The 11,650-nt window shown below is 36.2% G+C and overlaps 1 protein-coding gene across 1 annotated transcript in view; it reads right to left on the bottom strand.

Annotated features, from left to right (window-relative positions):
• Positions 1-3,128: 3,128 nt before the first annotated feature.
• The window catches only part of VEGFC (vascular endothelial growth factor C), a 79,643-nt gene continuing 71,121 nt past the window's right edge, over positions 3,129-11,650 (bottom strand). Inside the window, exons 5-7 of the mRNA XM_022570808.2 lie at positions 7,526-7,632; positions 6,889-7,222; positions 3,129-3,663 (exon numbers count right to left, since the gene is read on the bottom strand). Of these exons, the coding sequence (XP_022426516.1) occupies positions 3,549-3,663; positions 6,889-7,222; positions 7,526-7,632 (556 nt within the window). The 3' untranslated portion in view covers positions 3,129-3,548. The remainder of the gene's footprint in view (positions 3,664-6,888; positions 7,223-7,525; positions 7,633-11,650) is intronic.

Raw genomic sequence — 11,650 nt, 5'->3', positions numbered from 1 at the left:
TTCCCAGTCCAGTGATCCTTTTCTTACAGAATGCTTTTTTTTTAAAAGCAATTAGTTGTTGGCTACGGAATGAAGATAAAAGAGCGTGTGAAACTTTGGTTTAAAAATTTTTTTCAAACCATCAAACCCCATTTACACTTCCACAAGTTAACAGATAGCTATTCTCCACTTAAAAAAATAGCCAATATATTAAAAATTCAAACACGAACATATAAACCAGTACTTACTTTATAATGTACGTGTCATGGACTTCCTTAGACAGTTCTCTGGGTGGACTCTATGCTTCTTTAGGATACAATCATTGGATTTATTCAGAACTTTCTACAATTCCTCTAGATAAAAAATCAGACATGTCAACACACTCTCTTCTGTTGCAGTGGTGGGCAATACTATTTTTTATGTTATTCTCATTTTCAGTTCAAAAGGTAAAGTCCCTAAAAAGCATCCTTTGAAAAATCTGCTAATGGGAGCTCATATCTTGGGAAACGGTGTAGAAATGTAGACAAAGTGGAGCCACAGGACCTTGGTTCAGCTCTTTGCCATGGCACTTCCTGGGGAAGTTAATATAGAAACTTGACCACATAAGGAGGGGCATAAACTTTGGCAAAATGCCAAAACAAGTGCTTCAATGTGATCTCTCTCACCTGTTGGGTCTGTTTCTCTCTCACACTCATTGAATAAAATTCCCGCAGAGCAGGGTACCCCTGGAGGAAGCCTGGACTGTGTGGAGGTAAGTGAGTGACCTTTATCCCTCCTCTTAAAGAAGTGTACCCGGGGTATGCCACTGGTGGTCACCCCTCAGATTTCTGCTTTGAGCAGTATGGGTATGGAGGACAAAATTTATTTTTAGAAATTCTAATAATGAGTCTGTTTCACTCAAGCAGTTAGCAAATGTCAAAACCCACCTCCAAAAAAGAAAAAGAAAAAAAGATATGGAAGCTAAATCTTATAACCGCTTACCAAAATATTTTGTTCCATGAGTCTTTTAAACAGAGTATACAGTGTTAGGTTTCTAGACATAAAATTCTGTTTATAAACTTTTCAAGATTTGGATATAGTAACTGTTGCTGCAAGCTTCCAGTGTTTTCTCATCTTTATCCTTGAGATTTGACCAATTGGTAGTTGGAGACTCTTGCAGAGTTTATGAAAATTCTGTCTATTTTAGCTTCTTGCTGAATCCTATTTGCTAATATTTTAAATCACCGTTTAGCTTGATCTCTAGTCCACTTTCTTAACGAGTACCACAGAATCTCAATTATTATAATGTAGTGAAGTGAGATTTTTATGGTCCATATAAAATTGTTTGCAAGAATCTCTGGCAAAGTATATTGTCTTTGTTGATGTTACTTTTGCCTTTCATCAAAATTATTACATCTCCAGGGACAAATTACATGTTATTTTTTCTGGCATGCCTCACGCTTTATATTTTGGTCTAGTGATTTCTTTGGCTTACCCATATATTCTGAGAAACCAATTGTCAACACATAGTTTAGATTTTTTTTAAGCTGATAACTTGTAACGGTCATTATATCAGATCCTAATATTCTCTACATGGCCTCAGGGGGCTCACTGGAAACTTAGAATAGACTTTTTCTGCATTATCTAAAAAAAATTAATATATTTAAAATGTATCAAGACTAAAAATGATTGATACTAGATCAACGTAACAGATTATATAATGTTTGTTTGCTTACATTCTTGGCTGAAATGTGGTGAAAAATTATTAAATTGGATCTCAGTTGAATTGTATAGCTGGTGACCATTTTATGCACCAAGGGATTGTGCCTCCCCAGCAGGTGGAGAGATATTGTTTATTATGATTCCATTCTTCCTTTTGTAATGACTCCCTAATTTGTTCTGTTGGGGAAATTTTGATAAAACTATAGCTGTTGGCAAATATACTTATCTTTTGCTTTTGTTTCATTATTATTGTTGTTGCTACTGCTGTTGTGTTTTTGTGTTCGTTTGTTTGTTTTTGCTGTTCTCAAGTTTGAAAATTACCCAGACCGTAGCTGGTTCATAGATTGTACAATGCATATTTTCATATATTTTCTGCCTACAGGCTTCAGATTCACCTTTACTTAAAAAATACAAAGATGGTCCATAAATGTATAATGAGAGAATTTCAAAAGACTACTTCATTTTCCCAGTACGTAAAAAACAATCTGACTTTATGAACGAGATGTTAAAGTTGTGCAGAGTACGTACCTGTAATTCAGTAAACCTTGCATGTAACATTGTTTTAAAAGTCAGTATTGAAAACAGTGTTTCAACATTTTTAGGGCATCGACTTTCTAATCAAATATTATAAAAAATAAATTATTTTGTAGCAAAACATATAGATACTAATATTTTGTACTGTACTGGGTAGTCACCTATACCATTTAAAATGTTTTTGTTATATTAAATTTGCAAGTTTTAAAAGCCATTTTTACATAACTTTATAGATTCTTTTTTTTCCTTTCAGGACTACTTATTTTCATGTATTTGCTAGTAGCTATGTATTTTTATTTGCTAGTAGCCATGTCCTACGAGCAAATAATCAATACTCTGTCAACAAGCCAACCACTTATGTGGTTGCATTTATGTAGGCAAAATATTTGTTCCCAGAAAAAGAAATTTGAGTGTGCTGCCTTTTTAAAAAAAACAAAACAAGTGCTTTAATTGTGTGACTGAAAGGTTTCCTTTTTCGCACCTTTGAGCATTTAAATGTCATTTCCAATTTATTTTATATGTATTGGGTAGGAGCACTTCAGCTTATAAAAAGTATTTAGCTGGTCAGAAGAAATTAAATATATGGAAAGATTCTTCTTAAGAAAAATATTTTAAAGCCATTTTAATATGTACTGAGAGCTATTATATCAGGTTAAGAGTCTGAATGCTCCAAGGGCACTGAATAACTTTCAACTGCATAACCATGCTAAGCATGATATGTTTTCTATTGATTCATTTGGATATAAATTCAAAAGTGTCATGTGCTAAAACATTTCTACTCATTAAATATATTAAGAGATGAATTTAAATAAAATTAATAGCAACCTCTGTCCCTCTGAAACTTTTTTTTCCAGGATCATACAGCAGTCAAAATCTGACATCCAATTAGAGAAAAGGGGAAAGGGCAGGGGGAGATGACAGTTTTCATAATATCAAGTTTTGCTGATGGCGTAAGATGGTAATGGACTCAACTTACCAGCTTATAATACAATTTTCATTTTATTTTAAACATATTTTGCATGATATAAAAATATTGATCACAGTGAGCTTTACCAATTGTTATTGCTATAAAAATGGATGCAGAAACAATATTTTTAGTGGAAATAAATTATATAGTCATTATTCTTTTTTAAAATCACAAGAGAAAAACCTCAGCTGTTTGGTCATTGGCAGAAAACCAGTCTTTTAAAGAGGTCTTTTGCAGATGCGCTCCAGTCCATTTCTGTAACATTATCCACATGGTTCAGTCCCACAAAGTCTCTGTGCTCATAGTTCTAACATGGCAACACCGTTTTCCCATGATAGAAAAATGACGAACTAGAAAAGATACAATCTTAGTTCATATGTGGTCTTTTCCAATATGAAGGGACACAGCGACATACTTCTTCACTAAATGAAAGTCCCTGCTCACAATGCTTCACTCGATTTGTACACGGTCGTCTGTAACAACTAGGGGAACAAAGAAGGACAGACTTTTGTTAAAGACCAAGGAGATGACTTTGTTAAGCTACAAATGCACTTTTGTGTTTTTCTAAGTTCCAAACTAGAACAGAGTTACTCATTTTATCATAAAATTGTTCTCCAGTTTATAAATTGCTAAAGTTTGTGCCTGGAATTACCAAATTTAAGAGGAATGGAAAAACCTAAAAAAAAAAAGAAAGAGTCTTGCTTGCAGAAATAACGAATGGAAGAATGAGGTGTTGTTAGCATTAGTTCTTTTGAGGTGCTCTGTGCTTTGTAGATGAAAGTAACATAAAACAGAAATTTTGGAAGTGAATATTTAAGGTCTGCCGATTTAGCGTGATCACGTGAGCATGGCAGAATTCACAAGACTCTGGGACTCGTTTGGAACCCAGACTTTGGAGCGATTAAACCCAGCCATTCTGGCAGGACTGTGGTCCACAGTGAGGGCCCCATCCTCACTCTTGACTTGCCTAGGCTGGCAGCTGGCTGGCTGCACGAGAGTGGCTCAGCCTCCCTCCTCCACCTGGGCTCCATGTGAAAACTGCGGTCTGGGGGAAGGCACTGGGAGGGACAGTATTCACTGTGAGGGTCCCTTTCCTCCTACCCCAGATGTCCAGTTTCTAGTAGTGGCAAAAGGACAAACGACCCAGCAGCCAATCACATCAGCAGCCCTGTTGCTCCAGTGAATGGGAGCTATCTTTGAAGGATTTTTCTGGAGGATGAGTATACGTAACATGTGGCAGTGGGGATGGATATAATGCGAGAAAAATGCAAGGTGACCTGGAGATCAAACACGCACCACAGAAATACTACAGATGTGATTTTTGAAACAGCACTTCTTTTACTCCAGAAAAGAAAGCATATCTAGTTAGAATGTTACTTATTTATTTTCAGTTCTAAATACAATTACATTATTACAAGGCCACTGGAATGCCTTTACCAAAGAGATACAATTCTCAGTGATCCATGTAAGTTGCTGATTAAGGCAGTGAACCACAGAATGTACACTCTGCCTGCCACGATTTTGGAATAAATATGAAGAGAAAATGAGGAGTATATATATTTTCAAAATATTAAACTATCTTTTTTTTCACTTCAGTATATGCATAAAACCTGGAATTATACACTTAGAAAAATGAACATGGGGAGAGAGTTAGTAAATAGAAAGCCATTAAGGAACAAGGTATGCGATGAGGAGAAATACAATGACAGAAATCTTTTCTACTAACTTAATATAAGAATTCTGTAGACAACTATGGCTGGTTAGTTTTTTTTTTTTTTTTTTTGCGGTACGCAGGCCTCTCACTGTTGTGGCCTCTCCCGTTGCAGAGTGCAGGCTCCGGCTCAGCGGCCATGGCTCACGGGCCCAGCCGCTCCGCGGCATGTGGGATCTTCCCGGACCGGGGCACGAACCCATGTCCCCTGCATTGGCAGGCGGACTCTCAACAACTGCACCACCAGGGAAGCCCAGCTGGTTAGTTTTATGTAAACAAAAATTTCAGGTTTTTCAATGTATACTGGGTTCACTCAGATTCAATATGAAAAAATGGTTTCATGATCTTTAATAAGATTTAGTATCTATATTCTGCATTTTTGAAATATCCTTTTGGTGATTAGAGTAGGATATGCAAGTAAAATTGGAATATCATTGCCCAGAATATTCTAAAGAGGAAAAACAAGGATTCCTATCAGGTCTTCTGAAATGATAATGGAAGAAAATAAAAGTCATTAATGAGATACCTAGATTCATGGAAGTCTCCTCATGCACTAGCTAACATGTTAGTGTGGACAAAACATCAGAAAGATAAACTGAAGTGGGAATACAAACTCTTGAGAATCAAAAAGAAGGATACTTTATTTACTGAAGATAAAGGTAATGATGAACATTCATGCAGATACTAAACTGTAGATAAATGGAAGTATTCATGCAGATACTAAATTGTAAATAAATGTAAATAAATTGTAGTTATTTACAATTATAAATAATTGTAAATAAATAAATGTAAATAAAGTTTTAAGTTGTGTGAATAACCATCTGTTGAAAGGGTGTTATCGCCATCTGTAAAGAGTGGGTGGAAAAGAGAACCCAGTGAGAACTCCAGTGATGGACAGCAAGTGGTCAGAAAACCTAAAGGACAACCAGGAAAGAACAATGTTGTCTCCCTCAAAACAGAGGAGAGCCTAAAGAGAAACTACGGAAAGGACAGTTTTACAGAAAGACCAAATTGTCCATCGGATTTGACAATGAAGGGTCTACTGAACTTGATCGTGGAATATTAGGGCATAAACCAGGTTCCAGTTGGTTGAATAAATGAGAGATGAAAGAGGTGAACAGACAAATGCCAAATGCCTGGTCTTGGTGCAACTCAGAAGACAAGGACAGAGCTTGGTTGCTACAGAATGCTCAAAATCGCAGTGAGATGCCAATAAAATAGAAAAAATTGAGGGGGACGAACACTAGAGTTGAGGACATTGAAGGTATGGAAGGGAGAGGGCGTGATTGGTGGAGCGAGATGCTGAAGGAGAGTGGGAGCAAATGTCAAAAGCACAGGTCTGGCTTATTCTCAGATCAAAGAGGAAGAGGTTCAAGGCTTAACACTGAAAGTGTTTGAGTCCAAGAGACTCATTTTTTTCTGGTGAAGAAGGGAGCAGAATCAGGTTTAAGGAATGTCTTGAGTAACCTTGAACAACGTATTAATTTATTTCTCTGATTCCATTAAATATTATACTTAGCTTAACTATTTTCATTTCTAGATACAATTCCACAGTAAACGGTATCATCCTATCCTTTGTAAAGCTTGCACATTTTCTGCACTTAGAACAGCTGTACAAAATTACATCTGATGGCATCATCATTTTGTTGGGGGCAGGTGTGCGCTACCTGGATATATTTTGAAAATGCTCCACAAGTGACTGTCCTTTGCATCTGTTCTCTAACTCATGTGGAGAGCTACTACCTTAGTCTCTGGAACAAGGATTTAGTGCATTCTGAGCTTGGATCTGGTTTTGGTTCCCAGGACTCCCACCTTATTTCTGGGGGGCAAAGTTTCACAAAAATTTAGCATTGGTTACAAATATCAGAATTCATCTTCCAGAACTTAGCTAGTTCCATTCTAACAAAGAACCAATATCTTGGTTGAGAAAACTGCTTTGCGTTGAGAAAACTATTTCCAGTAAGAGAAATGAATACTGTTTATGAAGATTTCTTACCTGCATGTTTGATGCTGAAACTTCTTTCCTTTCAAGAAGCATTTCTGTGGAGTTTCTGTACATTCACAGGCACATTTTCCAGGGTTTAGGGGTTGATTTCTTGGGCAGGTTCTTTTACATACGCACTGGCATGTGTTTTCGTCAAATTCTCTGTTGGCCGCACACGAGTTGGGGAAGAGTTTGTTTTTACAGACACACTGGCATGAGTTTCTGTCCAGTTCCTTGTGGGGTCCACAGCTGGAAGGCCAAAGCCCCCCTCTGCAGACGCACTGACAGGTCTCTTCATCCAGCTCCTTGTTGGGCCCACAGATGTTATGGAATCCGTCTGCAGAGTCTAGATAAACACAGTCAGGACATCTTTACTATCCCTTACTTGGTGCTGGGTGTGGTGGGAAACAACAAAAAGCCTTTAAAAGTGTTTTCATTTCCATGTTGTTCATTAAAGGGTTGTGCACACACACAGGTAGGTTCCTTTACAAAGAATTTCAAAATAATACCAATACAAAGCAGAAAGTGTCCTATTTTGTAGTGAGTGATTTCAAAGCATGAAAATGAATATTGTACATGTGATTTTAATATTACAATATTTGTTAATCAAAATAGAGACATTTAGTCTTTAATACAGCATTCGGCTTACCGTCTCCAACATTGGAGGAAAAAATAAAATCTTGCTGAGCCAGGCATCTGCAGATGTGATTATTCCATATGTAATCTGTGGGGCAGGTCTTGTTTGCAGCCTGGCATCTGTGGGAGAGATGGGTTAAGCAAGAGAATAATTGTTACATGGAAGGGATCATCTCTTTTCTTACCTACGTGTTACAAAATCAACAATGCTTGTAAAAAAGCACTAAGATGACGTAAGAATATATAAAATGAAATGCAAACATTCCCTCTCAAACTGCTCCCACCCACAGGTGCTGTCAAATTCTAATCCCAGAGGTGACCGTTGTTAGTGGAATGGTCTTATATCATTCATTCCAGATTTCTATCTTTTTAAGGCAAATACATTTATTTGTAAAATCACATACTGTTTTACTTCATGAAAAAATGGGATAAAGCCTTTTATGCTATTCTGAAATTTCCTTTTTCCATTAAACAATTTATGGACCTCTTTATATGTCACTTCATGAAGTTCGCTCCATCGTTTTTACTGGCTGCATCGTAGTCCATAAATGGATGTACTATTATTTATTTTATTAATCTCCTATTGGTAGTCATTGGAGTTTCTTCCAATTTACGGCTTTTTCAAACAGTTCTACAGGAAGCATCCTTATACATGCACCTTTATGGCCTTATTTCTGAAGCACAGATGCCCATAGCTGTAAAGCGTCCATTAATACAGATTTCCCACTCCTCGCTCCACAGAAAGGAATCAAAGACCATGTTCATGTTCTTTGTTGTTATTCTAGTTTTTCCTTCCCTTCCTCCTTCTCTCTTCCTTATTTATTTAACTAAAAATCTGAACATATGGGCTTCAAATGCTCCTTTGATGTGCCCATTGTCTCACTGTTGCCTAACTGGGACCCCTTCGTGTTGGTGCCTGTATGGCATGACCCCTTTATTTTTCCAGCTTCTCTGCTTTCTGGGATGAACAGATGCCATACACTCATGTTGCCCGATTTCTCCCCCATGCCTGGATCAGCCATCCCTTCAGGGAGCCCTAATTCTCTTTTTTGGAGAAGAGCATTATCATATTTGGGGGCATAGGTTATTGATCTTAAGAAATAGCTGTACATATTTTTAGGGAGAAAAGTTCATAGAGCTATTTCCAAATCCAATTGAACATTACTGGGCTTTTAAATTTAGTCCTTTGACTTCAACTAATAACTTCCATTAAAATCTTGGTTTCTAACCATCTTTGCTTAAATATAAGTATATATTGAGATATTTGCTTTATCCTGCAAATACTACATGTTTTTTTCTTTTCAACTCATTATTTTGAAAGTGGAAAACATTTATGTGATCATCAGAGTTAAAATTATGAGAAAAAGTATATTCAGAGGTCTTTTGGATTCATATCTCCAGCATGCTGTTTTCGTAGCTTTTGGTTTATAACGTCAGTGTTTCTTTTTGCAAAGAAAAGATGTAAGTCTATATGTATGTAGTTTTTTCTTATTTTTTTACACAGAAGATAGCATCCCTTATACACTGTTCCAGACCTTGCTTTTTCACTGCATAATATTTCCTGGAGAACATTATACTTTCCTAATAATTTGAGGTATCCCTGAGAGCAAATCTCTACTCATTACATATTTTTGTCATTATTTTCTTGGGAAGTCATGAACATGTTTCTGTTCCACATAAAATCTAGACAGTATTTATCAATTTGCCAAAATAGTATCATTGTGTTTTTAAATTTACATCCTACCCAAAACTTTAGCAGCCTTCCATCAAATAAGAAGCAGTTATGTGTAAGTGTATAACAGCAATGCAATTAATCCTGGCTCATGAAACTCAAGTCACTCTTCTGTCTATCAATGATGATGAAACCATTCTGGCTACGCTGTCCCAACATTGACGTATATGTCGTTTAAGTAATACATTCCTGATACCATGTTGGTATCAGGTGGGTACAGTGCTGTTGTGGTCGCAGTAGAAAAGCATCTTTAATTTTGCCAATATGTGATTTATACTGCCGTTACTTAAGCCAGTGTTTTTCCAGCTGTTAGCAGCAACCCATTAGTGGATCTTGAGCTCAATTATATGGGCTGGGAAATACATTTTTAAAATATAAAAGAATAGCATATAATAAAATATGAACTACTAGAGTGCACGTGGTAAAGAATGTTTTCTGCAACTTTATTTCAATTATATATATATATGCATATAAATATTTTTGAAATGTATGTAATGTGCATGGACAGATACGTGTGTATAAATATGCATATACAACCCCCCCACACAACCTCCCTGTCTCCCACATGTGTGGTGTATGTGTGTTTGTGTATAGACGGTTGCAATGCCAGATGTATTTGTTTTAGTTACAGTCATTAAAGTAGACAAAACACATCTAAGCTATTTAAATGGGAAGTGTCAAGAATAATCTCCATCACTAGCCTAAGGGAGGTTGGTGAAAGATAAAATCTTCAACTGCAGGAGTATGTGTTAATGTGTCTGTGCTTAAGTATAAATATGTATGCAAAATTGCTTATCCCAAACAGGTATGAAGCAAAAACAATTTCCTCTCTCTTATGTAGTGAGGAAAAATATAGTTTTCTCTCTAATATTTCATATCTTCAGAAGTATGAATTCAAAAGTATGGACTGTGTGTAGAAATGAATGTAGGAAATGACATTTCTGGAAGTGTCATAAAAAACAAGAAGGTGCCTTGCCTAGTTTTATAGAATTAAATAGTGATTTCATAGTTCTTTTGCTTTTGAATGTTCATGATAAAAATACGGCCTTCAGAATAACACTTTCAATTATGTTATACCTGAAATGTTTTGCCAACATAAACTTTTATTGCCAACTAATTATGGTTTGCTCAAAGTGAATTAAATATTTTAATTTCTAATATTCTTAAAACTTAAATTTCTAGAAAACTATAGCTTCAGAAGCTTTGCCAAAAATAAAAAAAAACTTCTACTCATCAGTGTTAACACACAATTCAATGCTGAAATTTGGAATCCTGGTAAGATACGACTTAATTAAAGAAACATATATTTGACTATACTTCAATAAAAAAGCATATTTGGATAGAATATATTTTTATAATTACTTCAAGTTCCCTGCTCTAAAAGTGAATAGCATCTTCTAAGTGTTTAAAGCTTCTCATGTGAAAAGATGGGAGACACAATTTCCAAAATATTGTTATGTTAGAATGAAAGGAAATGCTTTCATGGTGGATAGAAGATTTAGCACAATTTACTTACCTTCTACACATCTTAATTTCCAAAGCCTTTTTATCCTACTGAAATTTCTCTTTGAGTTCTGAATATTAATGTGTGTAAACATATTTTAAAATTTTATAAATTAGTTATCTTGTATACTGTATTTATAAAACCTATTGATTCAAAGACACATTTTGTTTGCATAGAAAAGCAGAACATTGTGCCATTATTTGTGAAGTAATTTATGTTGAGAATCATATGTAAATAGGTTAACTTTCCTACTTTTCCTTTCCCATCCCTACACACACTAACACATCCACAATCCTGCTTATCATTTGTATGGAGGATAAAGATGCTTTTCTAGGAATTACTTCATTAATTGTTTCAAAACTTCACTTGGCTGGTTTGGTAGCTATTGCTTTTTGCTAATTAAAACCAGGGAACAGGGCTTCCCTGGTGGTGCAGTGGTTGAGAATCTGCCTGCCAATGCAGGGGACACGGGTTCGAGCCCTGGTCTGGGAAGATCCCACATGCTGCGGAGCAACTAGGCCAGCGAGCCACAACTACTGAGCCTGCGCGTCTGGAGCTTGTGCTCCGCAGCAAGAGAGGCAGCGATAGTGAGAGGCCCGCGCACCGCGATGAAGAGTGGCCCCCGCTCGCCGCAACTAGAGAAAGCCCGCGCGCAGCAACGAAGACCCAACACAGCCAATAAATAAATAAATAAATAGCGTTACCAAAAAAAACCCACAAAAAACCGGGGAACAAAAATTTAACGGTTTATGTGTTAGAGAACAACGAATTTAATGATTAAATCAATCTTATTTTGCCATTGATCTTCCTTTCGAAATGCTAAAAGATTAATCTGCTCCAAATAGGTTAAATTCTACACATTGGGTAATAATTACTAGCTCTTGTGCATTGAACATTGTAGT

Source organism: Delphinapterus leucas, chromosome 21, assembly GCF_059928025.1.
Source record: "Delphinapterus leucas isolate spDelLeu-1000000601 "Yukka" chromosome 21, BTC_Dleu_Yukka2, whole genome shotgun sequence".
NCBI lineage: Eukaryota > Metazoa > Chordata > Mammalia > Artiodactyla > Monodontidae > Delphinapterus > Delphinapterus leucas.
Note: the sequence above shows the minus strand (reverse complement) of the source record. Positions and strands in the feature narration are given on the sequence as shown.